This window comes from Rhinoraja longicauda, chromosome 2 (assembly GCF_053455715.1).
Source record: "Rhinoraja longicauda isolate Sanriku21f chromosome 2, sRhiLon1.1, whole genome shotgun sequence".
Classification (NCBI taxonomy): domain Eukaryota; kingdom Metazoa; phylum Chordata; class Chondrichthyes; order Rajiformes; family Arhynchobatidae; genus Rhinoraja; species Rhinoraja longicauda.
The window spans coordinates 4758070-4783903 of record NC_135954.1 but is presented as its reverse complement, the minus strand read 5'-3'; the positions used below and the strand labels follow the sequence as shown (position 1 = coordinate 4783903).

General features: G+C 44.7%; 1 protein-coding gene across 6 annotated transcripts in view; it reads left to right on the top strand.

The window, feature by feature from the left end:
- The window catches only part of hivep1 (HIVEP zinc finger 1), a 186291-nt gene that overhangs the window by 8108 nt on the left and 152349 nt on the right, over positions 1 to 25834 (top strand). For 4 of the 6 annotated variants that reach the window (XM_078414276.1, XM_078414294.1, XM_078414303.1 and 1 more), the window contains exons 2-3: positions 564 to 694; positions 2125 to 2248. In XM_078414276.1, the coding sequence (XP_078270402.1) occupies positions 2197 to 2248 (52 nt within the window). In that variant the 5' untranslated portion in view covers positions 564 to 694; positions 2125 to 2196. Of the gene's footprint in view, positions 1 to 563; positions 807 to 2124; positions 2249 to 25834 lie in introns of all 6 variants that reach the window. The other 2 variants (XM_078414268.1, XM_078414285.1) reach the window with 2 other exon arrangements.

Sequence of the window (25834 nt, the reverse complement as noted above, 5' to 3'; positions counted from 1 at the left end):
TTGAGAATGATCAGCCATGATCATATTGAATGGCGGTGCTGGCTCGATGGGCCGAATGGCCTCCTCCTGCACCTATTGTCTATATGTATGGCCTGGAATCCAAGTTCAAATTCAGAAGTCCAACTTTTATTTCAATAACATTATTTTAATCTCATCCACCTATTCATTGGCAAGATCGTCAGATACAAGTGCTTTAATAATTTTTCCTAGACACATCTAGTAGGAGTTAGTTCTATGGCATTGAATGTAATATGCCTCTTGGCGTACTGGAAACATGTTTTCAATCCCCTAAATCACTTCATTTCCAATCTCTTACTTTTGAACTGTCGTTGATTCTAACGTACAGAAAAAATCTATCTGAACTTCATTGACTGTTTTTCAGTTACATAATATAGTGCATAAAAAAGAAAGAATTATAGGATTGAATCGTCATGAATATATTTGCTGTGGGATAAAAAATATATTTTATACATGTATACTTTGCACTAGAATAAGTACGGGGGTCTGAGATTTTAATGTTTTTTGTTCTCTACATCACAAGCCCCTTTTCCTGTCTCTCATAGAGCCATAGAGCCATACATCGTGGAAACAGTCCCTTCGGCCCAACTTGCTCACACCGACCAACATGTACCATGAGGCGGGCGGCACGGTGGTGCAGCGGTAGAGCTACTGCCTCACAGCACCAGAGACCCAGGTTCGATCCTGATTACGGGTGTAGTCTGTACGGAGTTTGTACGTTCTCCCCGTGACCTGCATGGGTTTTCTCTGAGATCTTCGGTTTCCTCCCACACTCCAAAGACGTACAGGTTTGTAGGTTAATTGGCTTGGTATAATTGTTAAAGAATTGTCCCGAGTGTGTGTAGGGTATTGCTAATATGCGGGGATTGCTTGTCGGCGCACACTTGGTGGGCCGAAGGGCCTGTTTCCACATGACATTTCTGAACTAAACTAAATTAAAATCTACACTAGTCCCGTATCCCTCCTGAACCTGTTTAATTGTTTCTTAAATGGTCCTGTTAAAGTCTTCATTTGGTTTACGCCAGCATTGCATTCACTTATTCTAATTGTAGAGAAAGCTCTCCACCTTTTTAACAAAGCATACATAGTTTCAAACTCCATTTTGTAATTGGAAGTGGGATGGAGGAAGTGCTCAATTTTTTGTATTAAGAGAATGCTGGAGATGCTCAACAGTTCAAGCAGTATCTTTGTGGAAGAAAATAGAGTTAATGCTTCAGGTTTGATTGTTTGAATGAAAGATACTGCATGAAAATGGGTCCATTGTCCCAAGTCCATGCCGACCATCGATTACCCGTTCATGCTAGTTCTGTGTTATCCCACTTCCGCATCCACTCCTTGCACACAGGGACCAAGACCTGCACATCTTTGGGATGCGGGAGGAACCCGGTTGTAACCCACACAGTCACAGGCAGAACATGCAAACTTCACACAAACATGTTCCCAATGTTGGGGGAGTCCAGAACAAGGGGCCACAGTTTAAGAATAGGTAGGCCATTTAGAACTGAGATGAGGAAAAACTTTTTCAGTCAGAGAGTTGTAAATCTGTGGAATTCTCTGCCTCAGACGGCAGTGGAGGCCAATTCTCTGAATGCATTCAAGAGAGAGCTAGATAGAGCTCTTAAGCATAGCGGAGTCAGGGGGTATGGGGAGAGGGCAGGAACGGGGTACTGATTGAGAATGATCAGCCATGATCACATTGAATGGCGGTGCTGGCTCGTAGGGCCGGATGGCCTCCTCCTGCATCTATTGTCTATTGACTGTACCCAAAGTCAGGATCGAACCAGGGTCTCTGGTGCTGTGAGGCAGCAGCATTACCAACTGCGCCACTGTGCTGCCACCAATGTTGATCATCTTTTTCCAGAATGGTGTGTCTGACTCCATAAATGCTGATTATTTCTGATATGTTCTCTGAAGAAGGGTCTCAACCCAAAACGTCACCTATTCCTCTTCTCCAGATGTGCTGTCTGACCCCCTGAGTTACTCCAGCATTTTGTGTATATCTTTGGTGTAAACCAGTATCTGCAGTTCATTCTTACACATGTTCTGTGCAGCATTTAGCTTTTGGCTCATTTTGCAAAACGTTTTGTAATTTTCTTTATCTTCCAGTTGTTTTGATGGTGTTTGGTCAGTACCTGGCGGACTCTCCGCCATCTCTGTCTCTCTCTGAACTTCTCCTGGATGAGGCTGAACATGCCACGTCGGAAACAGGTTAATCCCAAACCTCTGAGAGGTAAGAACTGCTGAAATCTTGTATTTTAAATGCAAGGGGCTCCCTGGGTTATGAATGACCTGATTTATGGAAATCTAACTTTACCCAAATTTTCTCATACATTTTATAGCATTTTTCAAGTGAGAAGAAATAATAAAATGTTTCATGATATTCATAAATGGCTGGATACGGAAGATATTCCATTAGTTTAATGAAAATGATGAAACCATGAAATGAAAGGATTTTACCAAATGTTTATCGAGGATTACAATATGGGTTTAGTTTAGAGATACAGCGTGGAAACAGGCCCTTCGGCCCACCGAATTCCCGTTGACCAGCGATCCCCGCACATTAACACAATCCTACACCCACTAGGGACAATTTTTACATTTACCAAGCCAATTAACCTACAAACCTGTAAGTCTTTGGAGTGTCGGAGGAAACCGAAGATCTTGGAGAAAACCCACGCAGGTCAGGGGGAGAACATACAAGCTCAGTACAGACAGCACCCGTAGTCGGGATTGAACCAGGGTCTCCGGCGCTGCACTCGCTGTAAGGCAGCAACTCTACCGCTGCGCCACCATGAGCAGAATATGGGTCTTTCTGACTTACAGAGAAATCGGCTCATGGATAGTCCTCAGGAACATAATCCTTGATAACCCAGGGACTTCCTGTATATATAACTTCAGTTTGATTTCTGATTTTCAATGTTTCATACAGCATTATTGAGAGATTGGATTCGATTCTACGGTGTTTCTGGACTATCAGCTATCAACTTGAACACAAAAATTCTCGGCTGAAAATTGCTTGTTGCTTGGCCGTTGTGTGCGCTGATTAGTTTCCTAATGTGTGCATGCACATATTGAGCAGGAGTTGCAGAGGCTGTCACGCGAGATGGGCATCAGCTTTTGTGATGCTGAAGGATGTACATAGAATAATCATTTTGTGACATAAATCAGAATACATGATTGATTCGACCGTGATGATGTTGCGTAGGAGATCAACACTTTAGTTTAGTTTATTATCAAGTGTACCAAGGTACTGCGAAAAGCTTTGCAGCAAGCTTTTTTGTTGTGTGCTATCCAGTCAGCGGAAAGATTATACATGAGTACAATCAAGTCGTCCTCAGTGTAAAGACACAGGATAAAGGGAATAACGTTTAGTGCAAGGTAAAGTCCGATTAAACGTTATCTGTTGGTGTCCAATGAGGTACACACTCTGTGATCTACGGACTGTTCCCAGGGATGCATTCAGAGACTGACATTGAGTGCTGCTGGAAGGTCATCAACTCGGTGAAAGACGCCTTTGGTCTGCCCGAGCTTTGTTGACCTCCCAGCGGAGCGAGCTGTCCGTCGGGGAATGTTGCCGACTGGCCCGCTGCAGACTGCAGGAGTACGTGCTGAGGGACGCACTGAAGCTTGGTGCAGCCAACGCCAAGACTCTGTGGGGGAGGACCACAGTCTAGGGTTCTTCCGCTGCTGGAAGTGGGGGGGGCAGGGTGTGGTGGAGACGCCCCTCCAAATAAGGGAAGGGATTCCACGCCAGTGGGCCACATGGGTGGCAAGGGTGGGGGGTAATTTTATGTAATTGGTGTAATGAATATGTATTAAATGTGTGTATAGCCTCCGAGAACGTTGGATGGAGTTTTGGAAGAAACATGTTTTGTATATATTTATTTCTTGAATAAAGTATTTATTGATAAATTTTTTTAAACGATAGACGTAAATGCTGAGCAGCATCTCTGGATAGAAGGACTGGGTGAGATTTGGGGTTGAGCCCCCTCGTCCAATGAGGTAGATGGTAGGTCAGGACTGCCCTCTAGTTGGTGATAGGATGGTTCAGTTGTCTGGTAGCTACTGGGAAGTAACTGTCTTTGAATCTGGAGGTGTTCATTTTCACACTTCTGTGCCTCTTGCCTGATGGAAGAGAAGAGTGAAGAGAGTGTGTCCAGGGTGAGATTTCTCCTTGATTATCCCGGTGGCCTTGCCGAGGCAGCATGAAGTGCAGATGGAATCAATGGAAGGGAGGTTTGCATGATGGTCTGGGCTGCGTCCACAATTCTCTTCAATTTCTTGCAGTCTTGGATGTGACTTAACCCTATAGAGCTGAACATGTATGCCTACAGTATGACTCCAGTGTGTCTGTAGTCTCTTTTTTGCTCTGGTTTATTTTCACTCCATGTTTAGACCGTAATGGTGCATCCTTATTGTTTTGATGTGTTTATGCGTTATTCTTAATTGTTAACTGTATGTTTGTGTTGTCATTTGTGAGCGGAGCACCAAGGCACATTCCTTGTACATGCACATACTTGGCCAATAAATTTACTCATTCATTCAATAGACAATAGGTGCAGGAGGAGGCCATACGGCCCTTCGAGCCAGCACCGCCATTCAATGTGATCATGGCTGATCATTCTCAATCAGTACCCCATTCCTTCTCTCCAGAGATGCTGCCTGACCCGCTGAGTTACTCCAGCATTTTTTGTCTACCTTCGATTTATACCAGCACCTGCAGTTTTTTCTCCGACCTAATCATCAGATACCAAATGCGCAGTGATCTAAATCTACCAATAAAATCTGCCATCTACCATGGCAGTAATCAGCACAGCAATCAAATCTTTTAAACTTGTTAATCAGCAGGACTTTTCTTATCCTTTTTGCACTTGTTTCCTTCTTGGATGTGACTGTCACTATCAAGCCCACTATCTTTTGCTCATCTCCTCTGGTGCACATGCAATCAAGGGGATATGGGGAGAAGTTAGGCACAGGTTACTGATTGTGGATGATCAGCCATGATCACAATGAATGGCGGTGCTGGCTCAAAGGGCCGAATAGCCTCCTACTGCACCTATTGTCTATGTTTCTATAAGTTGTTTTGGAAAAAAAAAACTGCAGATGCTGGTATAAATCAAAGGTAGACACAAAATGCTGGAGTAACTCAGCGGGTCAGACAGCATATTTGGAGAGAAGGAATGGGTGACGTTTTGGGTCGAGACCCTTGGGTCTCGACCCGAAACGTCGCCCATTCCTTCTCTCCAAATATGCTGTCTGACCCGCTGAGTTACTCCAGCATTTTGTGTCTTCCTTTGATAAGTTTTTTTGTACGACTGCAGTCATAATGATCTCGCTGTGCTCTCAGGTTCCCTCTTAGGGAATTTTAAAAATCCAGTGACACTAAACATACAATTATGTATTTCCAAGTTGGGACAACACGTGACTGGTTGGTGGTGGTCAGATATGCCTATTTACCTGTGGAATTCTCTACCACAGAGGGCAGTGGAAGCCAAATCACTGGATGGATTTAAGAGAGAGTTAGATAGAGTTCTAGGGGCTAGTGGAATCAAGGTATATGGGGAGAAGGCAGGCACGGGGTATTGATTGGGGATGATCAGCCATGATCACAATGAATGGCGGTGCTGACTCGAAGGGCCGAAAGGCCTCCTCCTGCACCTATTTTCTATGTTTCTATCTTTCTAATTCCTGAAAGTGGCAACACAAGTAGATAAAGTCATAACGTCATACAGTGCGGAAACAGGCCCTTCGATCCAACCTGCCCACACTGACCAACATGTCCCATCTACACTAGTCCCATCTGCCTGCGTTTGGCCTGCGTGCCTCTAAACCTGTCCAATCCATGCACCTGTCTAAATGTTTCTTAAATGTTGCGATAGTCCCTGCCTCAACTACCTTCTCCGGCAGCTCATTCCATACACCCGCCACCCTCTGTGTGAAAAAGTTACCCTTCAGGTTCCGATTAAATCTCCACCCTTGCCTTAAACCTATGAAAAACAGATGGAGTGGTAAAGAAGGTGTATGGTATGCTTTCCTTCAGATAACATAGAACAGCACAGCTCAAGAATAGGCCCTTCAGCCAAACATGTGACGCAAAAACGATCGCTTATCTACCTGCACATATTCCATAGCCGTAGTCTACATATTAACTTGTGTCAATTTAAGATATGTATCCGTGTAGGAAAGAACTGCTGATGCTGGTTTAAATCGAAGGTTAACTCCAAATGTGGGGACAGGCAGCATCTCTGGAGAGAAGGAATGGGTGACGTTTCGGGTCGGACTGAAGAAGGGTCCTGACCCGAAACGTTACCCATTCCTTCTCTCCAGAGATGCTGCCTGTCCCGCTGAGTTACTCCAGCATTTGTGAGATATGTATCCCTTGTGCATGATGTTACCAGAGTAAAATCGGTAATCTGATTTAGCTTCCCAAAGAAAACAAATTTTGATAACTCCTCACATCATAGCTAAACCACAAATTCATTCAGTAAAATGGCATAATTTAAATTTCTAAAGCAGTAGACTTTTTATAGCAGTGCTCATGGTGAGTCAGAGAAAAGGCTGTCGTGAAACTACAAGGTCATTATCAACAGTGCAATTATATAGAGTTACAGGAAGCATCATGCATACTGGAAGTGGATTCTAGCTATGAGCCATAGAGACCATTTGTGATGGTGAAATCGTGATTCCTACCTCGATGACGTGTTGATCTTGGGCTACGATTGAACAGATGATATTGAATTGAAAGATAAAGTATGGAACCAGGCCATTTGGCCCACTGAGTCCATGCTGCCCATCGATCACCCATTCAAACTAGTTTTCGGGGCAATTTACAGAGGTCAAATCAGAATTCAGAATCAGAATTTCCTTTATTTGTCATCCAAAAAACAAGTCTTTTGGACGAGATTTCCTCACCCACAGTCCAACAATAAGAGCAATAAAATACGCAATTACACAACCACAACCAACACAAAACAAAAAAGCAAAAAAAAAGAAACATCCATCACAGTGAGTCTCCTCCAGTCCCCTCCTCACTGTGATGGAAGGCCAGAATGTCTTTTCTCTTCCCCTGCCGTCTTCTCCCGCGGTCAGGCTGTTGAAGTTGCCACGTTCCAGGCTGCGCCGGACGGTGAAAGGTCCGCAGCGGGCCGACCCAAGCCCCGCGATCCGGGGCGGAACCTATAAACCCGCACTTCGTTGGAATGTGGGAGGATAGTGGAACAGCGGCAAGAAACCCACTCAGTCACAGAGAGAGAAAGTGCAAACTCCGTACAGACAGCCCCCGAGGTTAGCAATGGACCTGGGTTTCTGTGAGGCAACGGCTCTACCAACTGTTGAAGAGATACTCGTGTGTGAACCTAGAGCGGTTGTAGCGGAAAGTGGGCCTCCACCTCAATGCCAAGAAGGCGGAGTACATGGCCTTCAATGGAGGTGGCTATGAGCCTCTTAAGACCAGTGGCGGTGCATCTCTCAAGAGGACTTCAAGTACCTGGGAGCGAGGATGCAGAGCTCGGAGAATTACATCAAGGTCCGGAAAGCACTCGCATGACTTAGACGAAGGGATTAAAAGTACCATTAGCAAATTTGCAGATGATACTAAGTTGGGGGGTAGTGTGAATTGTGAGGAAGATGCAATAAGGCTGCAGGGTGACTTGGACAGGTTGTGTGAGTGGGCGGATACATGGCAGATGCAGTTTAATGTAGATAAGTGTGAGGTTATTCACTTTGGAAGTAAGAATAGAAAGGCAGATTATTATCTGAATGGTGTCAAGTTAGGAGGAGGGGGAGTTCAACGAGATCTGGGTGTCCTAGTGCATCAGTCAATGAAAGGAAGCATGCAGGTACAGCAGGCAGTGAAGAAAGCCAATGGAATGGTGGCCTTCGTAACAAGAGGAGTTGAGTATAGGAGCAAAGAGGTCCTTCTACAGTTGTACCGGGCCCTGGTGAGACCGCACCTCGAGTACTGTGTGCAGTTTTGGTCTCCAAATTTGAGGAAGGATATTCTTGCTATGGAGGGCGTGCAGCGTAGGTTCACTAGGTTAATTCCCGGAATGGCGGGACTGTCGTATGTTGAAAGGCTGGAGCGATTGGGCTTGTATACACTGGAATTTAGAAGGATGAGGGGGGATCTTATTGAAACATATAAGATAATTAGGGGATTGGACACATTAGAGGCAGGAAACATGTTCCCAATGTTGGGGGAGTCCAGAACAAGGGGCCACAGTTTAAGAATAAGGGGTAGGCCATTTAGAACGGAGATGAGGAAGAACTTTTTCAGTCAGAGGGTGGTGAAGTTGTGGAATTCTCTGCCTCAGAAGGCAGTGGAGGCCAGTTCGTTGGATGCTTTCAAGAGAGAGCTGGATAGAGCTCTTAAGGATAGCGGAGTGAGGGGATATGGGGAGAAGGCAGGAACGGGGTACTGATTGAGAGTGATCAGCCATGATCGCATTGAATGGCGGTGCTGGCTCGAAGGGATGAATGGCCTACTCCTGCACCTATTGTCTAAAGCCCTCAATAACATGTGGGGAAATCTGGATGTCTCGGGTCTCAAACTGAGATTCTTCCTTGCAACTGTAGAGACAATATTATTGTACGGGTGTGAGGCATGGACTCTCACTCGAGCACTGTCCAAGTCTCTCGATGGTGTCTACACCCGAATGCTCAGAAAAGTTCAAAATGTCAGTCGGAGGGACCACATCACCAACGCCCGACTCTATGGGGAGATTCCACCTCTGACTGAGAAGGTCAGGTCGAGAAGGATGAAGCTCACTGGTCATTGCTACCGCCATCCAGAAACACCAGCAAACAAGGTTGTGCTGTGGGAACCCACCCATGGAAGACGGAACCCGGGACCACCAAACAAGACCACGCTGAAGACGTTGATGGAAGACGCATATGTAGGGACAAAAGAGGAGCTTGCCAGCTGTATGGAGGACGGAGATGTGTGGTGCGTCGCTAATGTTATAAACGATTTAAAATTAATTAAATTTAAATTTAAAATCCTAGAATGCTTGGAATGTTACATACCTTGGGTGTCATAATGGCCGAGCTTGACTTGACTACGCGGTCTCAACATTGCATTTCTAACAGGTCTATCACTATATAATGCACAGTAGTTCTTTCCTTTCTGGGGTAGATATTGTGAAGCCAGCTATTGTTCATATGGAATCCTAGTGTAGCAGAGACCAAAGCAAGTTGCTTCCCGGTTAACAAACAATCTGCTGGAGGAGGTTAGTGGGTTTAGCAGCATCTGTGGGCGGGAAATTAAGTTTTGACCTTTTCGGTCAAAACATTGCATCAATCTAGATATGGGGTTATGACCTGAAATGTTGCCATTTTCTTTCCCCTTACACATTTTAGTTTTTGTTTGGTTTAAAGATACAGCGCGGAAACAGACACTTCGCCCCACCAAGTCCGAGCCGACCAACGATCCTCGCACGCTAACACTATCCTACTCGTACTACTAGGGACAATTTACAATTTTACCGGAGCCAATTAACCCTACAAACCTGTATGTCGTTTAGGGTGTGGGAGGAAACTGGAGCTCCCGGAGAAAACCCACGCAGGTCATGGGGAGAACATATAGACAGTACCCACTGTCAGGATCGAACCCGGGTCGCAGGCGCTGTAAGGCGGCAACTCTACCCCTGCACCACTGTGCCGCCAAGCCCACTGTTCAACCCACTGAATTCCTCCAGCAGATTGTTTGTCACTCCAGATTCCAGATCTGCAATCTTTTATGTCTCTTTTGCTTTCTATCCACTTATTTCTGTATGCTGGGGGATGTGGCGGGCAATTTTTATGTGTAGGAAAGAACTGCAGATGCTGGTTTAAATCGAAGGTAGACACAAAATGCTGGAGTGACTCAGTGGGACAGGCAGGATCTCTGGAGAGAAGGAATGGGCGACGTTTCGGGTCGAGACCCTTCTTCAGTCTGAAGAAAGGTCTCGACTCGAAACATCGCCCATTCCTTCTCTCCAGAGATGCTGCCTGTCCCGCTGAGTTACTCCAGCATTTTGTGTCTACTTCCGGGCACTTTCTATTCTCTGCAGGGTTTGTTAATTAGTATGAGATCATGCCTTACAAAGGAGATGCACAGGGACTTTCTGCTTTACATCAGCGCTTCGAATGTGCTGTCGGGGATGGTGGTGGAGGCGGCAGTCACGATAGTGGCATTTAAGAGAATTTTTGATAGGCAGGGAATGGAGGGATATGTATCACTTGCAGGCATCAGAGATTAGTTTAACTTGACACCATGTTCAGCACGTACATTGTGGGCCGAAGGGCCTGTTCCTGTGCTGTGCCGTTCAACGTTCCACTTAACAGTTTAAAAAAAAAATGCATTTCCTTGACTGTTTTATGCAGAATGCATTATTTTAAGTCTAGAAACTTCTCTTGAGTGCAGTGTTGTGAAACACGTACACAGGGTTTTAAATTTACTTCCTATCTATTGCACAGAAAAGTCGCTTGCATGCGGGCAGATATGCTCTCGTCTGAGTCGTTCGTCTGTGTTTTGGCAGAAGTGCTTATGTGGGCTGGGCTTGTTCTCTCGGGCTGCACCTTTCTGCGCAACATGGTTGGTTAAATCCTCGCACATAAGCGGGAAGTGGTCTCCTAGTTTCAAAACTAGTCACCGGATTACGTGTAGGTACTTTCCAGATATTGTGCAATGTTGCTTGCAGCAGCCAATGTGAGATCTGTCTCCCCAGTGACAGCTGTTCCTGCTGTGAAACCCTGGGTGTAGTAGGAAGAGTGCAAGTCTGTTCAGTTGTTACGTGCTCACTAATGATTGCTGGCAGAAACACCATTAAATTACTTGCGATTTAATGTGAGGATACACTGTCTTAAAATGTGGTCGCATTTAAACCCTGCGTACTGTGGTAAGTTCGTAAAAACCTTTACTCTGTTGTTTACCATGCTGTTCAGGTTAGAGGAACTGGATTTATGAAGGCTTCAGCTACTTTGTGCTTCTTTTTTTTACATGTTGATAGTTCGTGTCACGTTGAGAAAAAATGTAACATTAAAATGGTGGGATAGCTTTCTAAAGAAATCCCTGTTGAATTCTGCAGATTTGAATTTTAACTTTTTTCCTATTATGTTCAATTTTACAATAGACTCAAGATTTATAGTAGACTTGCCAAAGTACAAGTGGTTCTGCATTTCCTGCTTAGAAAATATGAATATCCTACATGTGATTATTGGATATTCTGCCTCTTTATAAATATGCTCATGTCTCTTTTTTCCTGTGTTGGTTGATACCACTCCTTGTATCTGCTTGATTGGTAAAGCAAAACGTTTATTTTGAATTTACCTGATAAAAAAATCTGATGCATAACTTTTACTATTAAATGTCTTGCCTTTTATGAGTGTTATCAACAAAATGCGATAGAGAAAGTGTGCCACAGGAAGTTCATGGTGCGTAGAAGACATTTAACTTATTGTTGTTTTTTATGTTATCACCCAGTGATGCCTTTACTCTGCCTGCTGTCTAAGTAGCTCTTTTTTTTCCAATCTCTCTATCTTTCACACCACTGCCTTTGCAAGCCCTCTCTTTTCTTTGACCACATCTCTCCAGTTTTTTTTCAAGCTTCTTGGGTCCCATTATTAGAATGTCAGGACTAATGTGTCTGAGCTATAGGCAGAGGTTGAGTAGACTGGGACTCTATTCCTTGGAGTGCAGGTTTAGTTTATGGAGATTTAGTTTAGAGATACAGCGCGGAAACAGACCTTTCGGCCCAGCGAGTCTGCACCGACCAGCGATCCCCGCACATTAACACCATCCTAGACACACTGGGGACAATTTACACATACACCAAGCCAATTAACCTACATACCTGTACATCTTTGGAGTGTGGGAGGAAACGGAAGATCTCGGAGAAAAGCCACAAGGTCACAGGGAGAAATTACAAACTCCGTACAGACAGCACCCGTAGTCGGGATCGAACCCAGGTCTCTGGCGCTGCAAGCGCTGTAAGGCAGCAACTCTACCACTGCGCCACCGTGGCCGCCCCTAAGACCATGAGAGGAATAGATCGGGTAGATGCACAGAGTAGGTGAATCATGGACCAAAGGACATCGGTTTAGGGTGAAGGGGAAAAGATTTAATAGGAATCTGAGGGGTAGCTTTTTCACACAAAGGGTGGTGGGTGTATGGAACAAGCTGTCAGAGGAGGTAGTTGAGGCTGGGACTATCGCAACGTTTAAGAAACAGTTAGACTGGTACATATATAGGACAGGTTTGGAGGAATATGGACCAAATGCAGGCAGGTGGGACAAGTGTAGCTGGGACATGTTGGCCGGTGTGGGCAAGTTGGGCCGAAGGGCCTGTTCCCACCTTGTATGACTCTAAGTGAAACAAAATACATAATGGTCTACAAACTAGAGGAACAGCACCTAGTATTCCACTTGAGTTGCTTACAACTCAACGGTATGAATGTTGAATACTCCAATTTCAAGTAACTGACCTACAAAGAACACCCCATGCTTTCCTCCATAGCCTGTCTTCCCTGGATATGCACATATTTCTTCCTTCCCCCCTCCCCCATCTTCTGCCTACCCTATTCTTTCCTCTGAATTCACAATCCACACACTCCTTCTACCCGTACCTCCTTATCTCACACTTTTTGTGTTTTCATCTCTGGCCTTTGTCCTGCCATCTGCCAATGAACTCTTTCCCCCACACACACATTCACCTGCATCCATCGATCACTTGCTAGGCTTTGTCCTGTCTCTTCCAGCTTTCTCCACCCCCCCCCCCCCCCCCCCCCACCACCACCACCACAATCAGTCTGAAGAAAGGTCCGTACCTAAAATGTCACCTATCCATATTCTCCTGAGATGCTGTCTGACCCACAGAGTTACTCTAGCACTTTGTGCCTATTTTATGGATAACAGTTGATCTCTGGACTGGTGGGTAAGATGGCCAGCTCCCATTTTGTGCTTGGATTCTTCTGTTATCTTCTTGTGTTCTACAATCTTTAAAGTCATGCAGCGCAGAAACAGGCCCTTTGGTCCAACTTACACCCATGCCGACCAAGAAGCCCCATCCAAGCTCATCCCATTTGCCCGCATTGACCAATATATCCCTCTAAACCTTTCCTATCCATGTACCTTTTTTGAAGTATCTTATTGCAGTTCAGGACTTGACTTTCAAATTAGTTGTGACATTTGCTGGTTCCCAGCTTGGTTCTTTTTCTAGGCAATAGACAATTGGTGCAGGAGGAGGCCATTCGGCCCTTCGAGCCAGCACCGCCATTCACTGTGATCATGACTGATCATTCTCAATCAGTACCCCGTTCCTGCCTTCTCCCCATATCCCCTGACTCTGCTATCCTTAAGAGCTCTATCTAGCTCTCTCTTGAGAATTGGCCTCCACTGCCTTCTGAGGCAGAGAATTCCACAGATTCACAACTCTCTGACTGAAAAAGTTTTTCCTCATCTCTATTGGATATTTTGGAATAGGCTGGCGCTGGGATGTGGTGCTGAGGTAAAAGGCCGACCATGGTTGAGCGGCAGGGCAGATGCAAATTGTTGAATACCCAATTCCTGTTGTCTATTGTGCTCCTGTGCAAGTGCAAGTCATACATTTCCCCATACCTCAGCAAGCTAATTCTAGCTCAGCACTGACTGACTTCCAAATCGCACGTTTATTCTATTTTACAGAAGTTATAATTTGCTCCAGTGTGCTTACTTTTATTGTGTTCATTAGTTGCGAGGTAGCTACTGCTAAGAAGTCAAAAGCCCAATTTGGTCCTAAACGCACGCAATGTAATTGGTGGAAGCACCAGGGAAACTGTTGAGCAGAAACTATAGCTGGAGGCAGTTGGTGTTCCACTCCAAAGACGTGCAGGTTTGTAGGTCAATTGGCTTGGTAAATGTAAAAATTGTCCCTAGTGGGTGTAGGATAGTGTTAATGTGCGAGGATTGCTGGTCGGCGCGGACCCGGTGGGCCGAAGGGCCTGTTTCCGTGCTGTATCTCTAAACTAAATCAGCAGGAGGGGAAGGGTTAAAGAGCAGAGCAGCAGAGATTGATGCATCCATATCAGACGCCAATCGATACCTTCTGATGTGGGCCACTGTGGTCACTTAGCCAACGTCAACTGTTGCTCTCACAGCTAAGGAAGCTTGCACCTCCAAGTTCAATCAACTCGTGAGCAAACTCTCCAAGCCATTATTGCTCTTTTTTAGTCAGTTTTTATCATGTGGTGTTCAGCAATATCTATTTAGTTCATTATGTTCAAACGCCTGCAGGAGATTTACAAAGTTCATCAGCATCTCCAAGCAACACATCAGTGAGGTTCTTCTAGTTTTTTTTTACTAAACCATTAAACTTTATATGTTATTTACATAGTTACCAAGTTTATATTGGTGGAGGAGGACTGGGTTCAGGGTTTATTATCTCAGCCTTTGGTTGGGATAATGCTCCTCTGAAGCAAATTGCAATGCTTTTGTTACAGTGAAAAGAGTATAAATGCAGGTTAACAAGTTTTTTACGCGGGGGGGGAGGGGGGGGGGACTGGGATGCATTTCCAGGGGTGGTGGTGGAGGCAGGTATGATAGTGGTGTTTTAAGATGCTTTTAGATAGGCTTGTGGAAGTGAAAAGAATTGAGGGATCTGGATCAGACAGGTGAGATCAGTTTAACTTGGCATTATACTCGGCTCGATCCTGTGCTCAGTGTGGGGGGACCGTCGTGAGGGAGGTGGGGGGAGAACAATGGACAGTGGGGGGGGGGGTAAAGTGGGAGCCGGCTTGCTTTGTAACTTTGTCAGTGCCGTAGGTGGCTGCTATTTGTATACATTGTGTATGCGAGCAAAGAATCTCACTGTGCCTAGTCACATGTGACAATAAAGTATTCCTATTCCTATTCTAACCCACAAAGTGCTGGACAAACTCAGCAGGTCCCGCAGCATCTGCGGAAGTAATGGATATGACGTTTCAGGTCAGGACTGAAGAAGGGTCCTGACAATACAATACAATACAATATATCTTTATTGTCATTGTACAGGGAGGGGTACAACGAGATTGGGAATGTGCCTCCCATACGATGCAATAATTCAATTAGCTAGTCAGTATTAATTTAAACAACAACAACCCAACAAAACAAATTGGAACAGTTTTAAGACAGAATAAAGTGCAAGTAGATCTGTGCCGGATCACTGGGCACATGTAACACTGCCGATCCATTCCTTCCACAGATGCTGCCTGACCTGCAGAGTTACTCCAGCGCTTTGCATACTACTCAAGATTACAGCATCTGCAGTTCCTTGTGTCTCTATAAATGGAGCTTATTGATGTAAAACCCATAGATACACCCATAGCTGGAGTTGTGTGTGTGAGGGTTAGACTTATGTTTTAATTTTTATTTTTACATTGCTGATGTTAACAGATCATGGTTTTTGGAGTTGAGGTACATTGAGACAATCATGCAAATAATTTTGCTTGCACTATTGTGACTCTTGCTCGGTGCAGAAGTTCTAAACCTGCAAGCAAAGCTGCATCTGCAATTTCCTTGCTATAGTCTGTTGTGGACTGTCCATGGAGCCAAAGCTAGCTGACATCAATAAAGAAAAGAACAATACATTACTCCAACCAGCCGCCTATCAAACCCCCCTCTCTCGCCTGTGTCAACCTATTACTGGGTTATTCTCCCTTTCCAGCTTTCATCTCTTCTCTTCCCCCCCCCCCCCCCCCCCATCCCTCTTAAAATCAGTCTGAACAAGGGTCTCAATCTGAAACGTCCCACGTTCTCCAGGGATGCTGCCTGGCCTACTGAGTTGCTCCAGCACTTTATGTCCTTTTGTGTATTAACCAGCATCTGCAGTTTGTTTCTACAATGATGCTGTTGTGTCTGTATTAGATATATATTCGCAAACTCTCGTAATGAATAGATAAGTGTGAATACACAGTGTCTTTTCCCCAAGGTAGTGGAAGCAAGAACTAGAAGGCATAGGTTTAAAGTGAGAAGAGGAAGATTTAAGAGGAACCCGAGGGGCAACTCTTAACAGAGGGTAATGGGTAGATTATAGGAAAAGCTGCCAGAGGAATAAGTTGAGTCACATACTATAACAATATTTGTTATAGTATTTGATACTCTAACAATATAAAACAATGGAGGATCCAACATGATCACAATGAATGATGGTGCTGGCTTGAAGAGGCAAATGGCCTCCTCCACCTATTTTCTATGTTTCTACGTTTCTATGTAATATTTAAAAGACATTAGACCAAGTGGACCCATTGGGGCCCTTCATCGTAGGGTTTCCATTGTGACCTGGGAAAATCGTGTTTTTTCTTTAAAATAAATTGTTTAAAAAAAAAAAAAGAATCTCAATGAAATATGGATCCTATGTCAAATAAAGAGGCCGAGATGGATCCGAGGTCTTTTCCAAAAATGGGCGGCCGGTCGGGGAGTGTCTCCCGGGGCCGTGGGCAGGCGAGGGGGGACAATAGACGATAGGTGCAGGAGGAGGCCATTCGGCCCTTCGAGCCAGCACCGCCATTCAATGTGATCATGGCTGATCATTCTCAATCAGTACCCCGTTCCTGCCTTCTCCCCATACCCCCTGCTGTTGACAGGGAAGGGTGCGGGGCGTTGAGCGGGAGATCGGAGCCAATCATTCGACCTGACGTGGGGACGCGGGCCAATCGGGCTTCGAGCGGGAGTTCGTGGCCAAACAATGGACTCCCATGTGGGGGTGAGCGGCAGGAGCAATTCAGTCAGAGAATTGTGAATCTGTGGAATTCTCTGCCACAGAAGGCAGTGGAGGCCAATTCTCTGAATGCATTCAAGAGAGAGCTAGATAGAGCTCTAAAGGATAGCGGAGTCAGGGGGTATGGGGAGAAAGCAGGAGCGGGGTACTGATTGAGAATGATCAGCCATGATCACATGGAATGGCGGTGCTGGCTCGAAGGCCTCCTCTATTGACCAATCAGAGTGCCGGCGCTCCCCCCACGCGGGACCCATTTGAACAACTACATGAATAGGAATGATTTTTGATGGACACGGGCCAATCTAGCTGAGATGGGGCATCTTGGTTAGCAGGGACAAGTTGGGCCGAACAGTCAGTTCCCATGCTGTATGACTCGATACTTGTGTCATGTTCTGTCTTGACAAAGACAAGGAAACAATCGGAGAACTTCTCAAGCATTTAAGCTGGGAGCATAGGCTGAGAGATCTTGCCCCAGGGTAAGCCCAGCATGAGGTATGCATGCCCATTCTTCTGGCTGTGAGCCGAGGATAATGTAACGTCAATCTAATAACATTTTAGTTTGAGTACTTCCGTGATATTTATTGCACTTGAATTATTAACAATTTAAAATTATCTATTGAATTTGCAAAAGATTTTGAATGTATCTGAATGTCAGGAACATTTAGCAGCAGGGGGAGAAAAAACTTGACAGGTGACAACACTGGGCTGTCAGATTTTCTGTGCTGGTTTGGGCCAGGGCTTGTTCTGGCCTCTCTGCTTGTCTTAGTTATGACACGCTGGGTCCTGCTACAATCGATAGCCTCATTGCACAGCTCAAGGATGGTTCTGGCTAGCTCCAATACCATGTTGGGTGCTGACAAGCTAAATGCATATCGATGTAATTCAGAAACAAGTGCATATGCCGAATGCCCTTCAGTAAATAATACCCTGTCCTAGAGCAGAATCCCATCAGGTCTACTCCACCATGGCTGATTTATCTTTCCCTCTCAACCTCATTCTCCTTCCTGCCTTCTCCCCATAACCCCTGACACACTTGCTGATCAAGAATTTGTCAATCCCCACCTTAAAAGTATCCACTGACTTGGTCTCCACAGTCATCTGTGGCAATGAATTCCACAGATTCACCACCCTCTGACTAAGGAAATTCCTCCACATTTTCTTTCGGAGGCTGTGGCCTTTGGTCGTAGACTCTCCGACTAGTGGAAACATCCTCTCTACATTCACTCTATCCAGGTCTTTCACTATTCGGTAAGTTTCAATAAGATCCTCCCCTTATCCTTCTAAACTCCTGCAAGTACAGGCCCGGTGCCGTCAAACGCTCATCGTAGGTTAGTCCAATCATTCCTGGGATCATTCATGCAAAAATTCCTGGTGATTACACGCATCTCTAGGACTGGGAACACTACTAAGCAAAGAATGTGTCGGAAAAAACCCTGCAGATGCAGGTGTAAATCGACGGTAGACACAATGTTGGAGTAACTCAGCGGGTCAGGCAGCATCTCTGGAGAGAAGGAATGGGTGACGTTTCGGGTTGAGACCCTTCTTCAGACTGATGTCAGGGGAGGGGGCGGGACAAAGATAGGATGTAGTAGGAGACAGGAGGACTAGTGGGAGAACTGGGGGAGGGGAAAGAGAGGGACAGACAAACTATCTGAAGCTAGAGAAGTCAATGTTCATACCACTGAGGTGTAAACTGCCCAAGCGAAATATGAGATGCTGTAATGTAATTTGAAGGAGAACTGATTTGCTTTGTCTTCAAGGCCTGGATTACTAAACTCTAAAACAGTTGGATTTTAGGATTATGTGTGAACAGTGAATCTGAGTATGGGCGCTCTCACAGTGAGAACCTAAACGTTGGGCGATGAAGCTGGTGAATTGCATTTTCAGCGTAAATTTAATTAAGGTGAGGATACTATTTTCAAGCATTCAATATTAGATGGAAGTTTACTGCTTTGAGATTATTTTCAATAGACAATAGAAAATAGGTGCAGGAGAAGGCCATTCGGCCCTTCGAGCCAGCACTGCCATTCAATGTGATCATGGCTGATCATTCTCAATCAGTACCCCTTAGTCACTTAGAGAGTCGTACAGCACAGAAACAGATCCTTTGGCTCAACTTGCCCATGCCATCCAAGATGCCCCATCTAATCGATAGATGCCCCATCTAATCAATCGATCGATCTAGTCCCACTTGCCCACATCTCTCTAAACCTTTCCTCTCCAAGATTCCACCGGATGGGAAAATTCCATCGGGTGGGAAAATTCCACCAGTGGCTGCCTCGCCAATAGTCCGTCTGTCCTTTCTACTGTTTTTACTATTTTAAGTTTTCTATTAAGTGTTTCTAGGTTTGTTTTATGTGGGGGTTGGGGGGGGGGGGAATTGGGGGGAACTTTTTTTCAATTTCTTACCTCGACGGAGATGCGATTTTTCTCCGTATCGTATCTCCATCCCCACTGCGGCCTAACATCGAGGAGTTGACGGCCTTACCTTGAGATCACCCCGGCACTTCAAGCTGCGGGCACGGCGCGGACTTTAACATCGTAGAGCTGCGATCCTTTGCCGAGGATCGACTGGAGCTCCAACCGCCGGGCCTGTGGACTTTAACATCTGGACGCCCGTGGTCTCTGGTAAGAAGAAGTCGACTCGGGAGCTCCAATGCCGCGGAGAGTTTGTCAATCGTCCCAACACCGGAGTTTCGATCATCTCGACGTGAGGGCTGGACAGTCGGCAGCGTCGACTGCGGATGGATCAACAGCCCCGAACAAAGAGGAAGATGCTTAAACTTTACTACCTTCCATCACAGTGTGGAATGAGGAATCCGCTGTGGTGTGTGTTTATGTTAAATTTTTCTTTATGTGGCTGTGTGTCTTGTTGCTTTTCACTTAGTATGGCTGTATGGTAACTCAAATTTCACTGTACCTTAATTGGTACACGTGACAATAAATTGATCGTGAATCTTGAAATCCATGTACCTGTCCAAGTGTCCTTTTACAATAAGGCATTCGACAAGGTTCCGCATGGTAGGCTGCTGTGGAAGGTTAGATCGAATAGGAACCAAGGAGAGATAGCTGAATGGATAGCACATTGGCTCCATGGAAGGAAGCAGAGGGTGATGGGGGAAGGTTCTTCTCGGACTGGAGGCCTGTGACTAGTGGTGTGCCTCAGGGTTCAGTGCTGTTATTGTTAGTCATCTACATCAATGATTTGGATGAGAACATACAGGGCAAGATTAGCAAGTTTGCTGATGATGCAAAACTGAGTGGTTTTGCAGATAGTGAAGATGGTTGTGAAAGATTGCAGCAGGATCTGGATCGATTGGTCAGGTGGGTGGAGGAATGGTTGATGGAATTTAATACAGAGAAGTGTGAGGTGTTGCATTTTGGGACGTCGAACAAGGGCAGGACCTACACAGTAAAAATTAGTTGATGAAGTGGCACGGTGGCGCGGCGGTAGGGTTGCTGCCTTACAGCACCAGAGACCTGGATTCAATTCTGACTAAGGATGCTGTTTTGCTTGGAGTTTGTACGTTATCCGTGTGAATTTTCTCCGGGTGCTCTGGTTTCCTCCCACAATCCAAAGATGTACACTTTTGTAGGTTTATTGACTTTGGTAAATTGTAAAATTGTCCCTGGTGTGTAGCATAGTGTTAGTGCATGGGGTGAATGCTGGTCAGTAAGGATTCGGTGGGCCAAAGGGCCTGTTTCCGCACTGTATCTCTAAATTCTGAAGTTTTGCCAATTCTGGGCGGATTTTACTCATTTACTGTTTTTGCCCTATAGAATCCTGCAGATGTTCAGGGCTCTGAGCATAGTTGGTCCATTTTGGTTTTCACGCTTCATTGAAACCTTCAAAACGTCTTTATTTAACCTGACTAGAGAAATCCACTATTCCTTTACATAGCAAAAAGAACAAAGTGCTGGAGGATCTCAGAGTCAAGCAGCATCAGGGATGGTCGACATTTCGGGTCAGGATCATTTGCTTCCACAGATAGTGCATGATCAGCTACATCACTGTTTTTAGAAACATAGAAACATAGAAAGTAGGTGCAGGAGTAGGCCATTCGGCCCTTCGAGCCTGCACCGCCATTCAATATGATCATGGCTGATCATCCAACTCAGTATCCTGTACCTGCCTTCTCTCCATACCCCCTGATCCCTTTAGCCACAAGGGCCACATTTAACTCCCTCTTAAATATAGCCAATGAACTGGCCTCAACTACCTTCTGTGGCAGAGAATTCCACAGATTCACCACTCTGTGTGAAAAAAAACATTCTCATCTCGGTCCTAAAAGACTTCCCCCCACTTTAGTTACAGTTTTCAGTATTTGCAGTCTGTTGTGTCTCTATTCCTCCATCTGTATGTCTCACTTCTCTGAAGATGCACCTGTCCCATTTGCCTCAACAACCACTTCTGCTGGCAAATTTCATCGTGGTATTAAGGTCATCTAGAAGTCTGACGTCTTCATTCTCGGAACGTAACTTAATTTAAATACTTTTCCATCTGTGCATGACGATTCTCTGCATTAGGTATCATTTCAATGTAAAATGTATACGCTATCTATCTGATTTCAATGAAGAACAGATGACTGCAGGAGATCTGGGGATATTGCTTAGTTTTGGTTTTCTGAACGATGACTACGTGTTCTTTTTATGTCACTTTTGATGAGGTTCTATCGGCATAAATGCATTAAGCAATACTTAAATGTATTTATATTTGTTTATAAGTGTACTCTTCCATAATGATTCTGAAATTGAAAAAATACAAAGCTGTGCTTGGCTTTTTGGATTCGTAGTAGGAACTAGAGAGTGGTAGTGGAAGGGTGTTTTTCAGAACTGAGGCCTCTGATTATTTGCGTAGATCAGGGATCAATGCTGAGCCCATTGCTATTTGTCATGTATCTCAACAATTTGGTTGAGAATGTTACAAGGCCGGATTAGTAAGTTTGCAGATGACATCAAAATAAATGGTGTGGCAGACAGTGAAGTTGGTTAACAAGAAAATAACAGGATCAGTTGAACAAATGGGCTCATGTAGTTTAATTCAGATATGTGTGAGGTGTCGCATTTTAGTAAGTCAAACAAGCGCAGGACCTGCACAATGGATGGTAAGACCTTGGGGTGCATTGTAGAGCCAAAGAGGCCTGTTTGTGTGCTGTTTCTTGTCTGGCATTTATACCTTAACCCTGTGTATCTCAGAAATGTTTGTCCACACATCATTGATCACAAATTTTCTACTCTGCTCACTTGAAGGCTGGAAGATTTAATCAAACAGATAAAATTTTAATTATTTCTGTCTCGCTATCTTGGGCACAATAATCTGCAATTGGAGTGCTTTATAAAATGATCAAGTCGCCAATCTTTGTAAATGTAAACAATTACAATGGTTGCATTGGTTGCGTGGTACAGATTTATCCAAGGTCCCATTGGATGGGCGGCCCGGAATGTTTGGCAGCATAAATTGCACAAGGTTTAATTTTTATCCAGTTTTTAAAAAAATGTGGAAGAGTGGTGGGCCACATCATCCCTTAAATTTGTTTGTTATGGCTGACCTTTGACTGAAATTCATATTCCTGGCCATATAACCATCTCTCCCTGTCACGTAACTCTTGAAATCCTGGTGTCATTCTAATCCATTTGCCTTGCTGCCAACCCCAAGGTCAGTATATACTTCCACATTGCCCAGGGCGGCACAGCGCAGCGGTAGAGTTGGTGCCTTAAAACGAATGAAGCGCCGGAGACCTGGGTTCGATCCCGACCACGGGCGCTGTCTACGGAGTTTGTACATTCTCCCCGTGACCTGCGTGGGTTTTCTCCGAGATCTTTGGTTTCCTCCCACATTCCAAAGACGTACAGGTTTGAAGGTTAACTGGCTTGGTAAATGTTAAAAACAAATTGTTCCTAGTGGGTGTAGGATTTTTTTTTTAGGTTTAGAGATACAGCGTAGAAATAGGCCCTTCGGCCCACCGGGTCCACACTGCCCAGCGATCCCCACACACCAACACTATCCTACACCAACTAGGGACAATTTTTACTTTTGCCCAGCCAATTAACCTACATACCTGTACGTCTTTGGAGTGTGGGAGGAAACCGAAGATCTCGGAGAAAACCCATGCAGGTCACGGGGAGAAAGTACAAACTCCGTACAGACGGTGCCCGTGGTCAGGATCGAACCTGAGTCTCCGGCACTGCATTCGCTGTAAGGCAGCAACTCTACCACTGCGCCACCGTGCCGCCCTGGTGCGTGGTGGATGTTTATGTTAAATTTTACTTTATGTGGCTGTGTGTCTTATTGCTTTTCACTTAGTATGGCTGTATGGTAACTCAAATTTCACTGCACCTTAATTGGTACATGTGACAATAAATTGATCTTGATTCTTGAAATCCATGTACCTGTCCAAGTGTCCTTTTACATTAAGGCGTTCGACAAGGTTCCGCATGGTAGGCTGCTGTGGAAGGTTAGATCGCATACGAACCAAGGAGAGATAGCTGAATGGATAGCAAATTGGCTCCCTGGAAGGAAGCAGAGGGTGATGGGGGAAGGTTCTTCTCGGACTGGAGGCCTGTGACTAGTGGTGTGCCGCTGCGCCACCGTGCCGCCCTTGTATCCCGCCGATAGTGTTAATGTGCGGGGATCGCTGGTCGGCCCGGACCCGGTGGGCCGAAGGGGCTTTTTCCCATGCTGTATCTCTAAACTAAACTAAACAAAACTAAAATTGTTCAGGCTCCTCTCTGCATAGGAATAGAATTAGGCCATTCATCTCATCGAGTCTCCGCTACTATTCAATCATGGCTGCTGTGTTTTTTCCCTCTGAACCACATTCTCCTGCCTTCTCCCCAAAACCATTGACCCCCTTCAAGAACCCATCAATCTCCACGTTAAAAATTCCAATTAACTCCAACAGTTGTTAACGGATTGATGATTGGACCAATGAGCTGCCAATCGATAATTACTAATGCATTTTCAAATAAAAGTTAGCAGCATCATTATCAAATTTCTATTTAAAATCATTGCCAAGGACACCACAATATTTTGTCTAACATATGCTCGGGCCAAATTTAATTGCAAAGTTGTGATACGACAAAGATAGCATATGGAATTTGATGTTTATTGTTCGCATTTCAAAACTAAAAAAGTTTCTACTCCAAACTCTTAATATTACAGGTTATTTCTGTTCAACAGTAGGCAGAGACTCCTATTTGATTTGACAATTATGGCTCATATCCAAGGTATTCTCCCAGGTGTTAGTTTTCAAGATTCAAGATTCAATTTATTGTCACATGTACAAATTAAGGTACAGTGAAATTTGAGTTACCATACAGCCGTACTAAGTAAAAAGTAACAAGACACACAGCCACATAAAATAAAATTTAACATAAACATCCACCACTATCCTCCACTATCGCAATTAATAAGTTCACTAGACCAGTGATTCCACTAGAAATGCATATTAATGGTAATATCATCTTTAAAAAATGAACACTACTGCATTAGCATGTCCAAGGACTTTTAATTAAGTTTACAAATGTTTAATTATGTTTGTTTACTGTAATTAAAATTATAAACATTGCCTTGGCTCCTTACCAATATCAGAAACTGAATTTTTCATATTTGATGGAAGGTTTGCAAGCAAATCTAACTGAAGTACTATAACAGTTATAGAAGTGTGAAAACGCACAGCTCCAGATTCAGGGACCGTTTTGCCCCCATCTGCTATCAGGCAACTGAATCATCCGACCACAACCAGAGAGCAATGCTGAACTACCATCTACCTATCATTGGAGACCCTCGGACTATCCTGGATCGGACTTTGCTGGCTTAATCTTGCACTGAACGTTATTCCCTTATCATTAATCTATACGCTGTAATGTATTGATTGGAATCATGTATTATCTTTCTGCAGACTGGTTAGCACGCAACAAAAGCTTTTCACTGTACTCGGTATACGTGACTAAACTAACCTGAAGCAGAAACAGATTTGGCAGGGCATGCACTCTTCTCCGAGAGAGAACAATTGGAAAAAAAAACCGAGCTGATAACATAGATGGACAACTAATGCACATTGAGAAATAAAAGTTACCCGAAGCTCTACAATTCAATACTGAGTTCAGAAGACTGTGTCAGAGGACAGATGAGATACTTGGATTGGCCCCCATGTGCCTCAGTGGAACAGTGTAGAAGGCTGTAGGTTCAGATTCAGGTTTATTATTGGCATCTGTACCCAAGTACAGTGAAAAGCATTGTTTTGCATGCCATCCAGTCAGATCATATAATTGCTTACATACAATCAAGTCAAACTCGTCAAACTCAAGTACAATAATAGCAAAGGAAAAGATAGAGTGGAGAATATAGTTTATTCACAAAATGCTGGAGTAACTCAGCAGGTCGGGCAGCATCTTGGGAGAGAAGGAATGGGTGACGTTTCGGGTCGAGACCCTTCTTCAGAATATAGTTTGTCAGCATTATCGCGCAATAGTTCCAGAGACAAAGTCTAATGTCCGCAATGAGGCAGAGGAGAATCGGACAGTACCCTAGTTTATGGAAGGTCTGTTCAAAAGCCCGGTGATAGAGGGGAAGAAGCTATTACTGGGTCTGGTGGTGCACGTTTTCAAGCTTCTGTACTTTCGCACCACCGGTGCAGAGAGAGGAAAAGGTCTTTGATTATTATGTCTATTCCTACCCAAGGCAGCGTGAAGTGTAGACGGTGGGAGTCTGGTCTGTGTGATGCACTGGGCAGTAGATAAGTGTGAGGTTATCCACTTTGGCAGCAAAAACAAGGAGGCAGATTATTATCTTAATGGTGTCAGATTAGGTAAAGAGGAAGTGCAACGAGACCTGGGTGTTCTTGTACACCAGTCACTGGAAGTAAGCGTGTAGGTACAGCAGGCAGTGAAGAAAGCTAATGGCATGTTGGCCTTCATAATGAGAGGATTTGAGTATAGGAGTAAAGAGGTCCTTTTACAGTTGCATAGAGCCCTGTTGAGATCACATCGAGAGTATTGTGTGCAGTTTTGGTCTCCTAATTTGAGGAAGGACATCCTTGCTATTGAGGGAATGCAGCGTAGGTTGACGAGGTTATTCCCCAGGATGGCAGGTCATATGAGGACAGA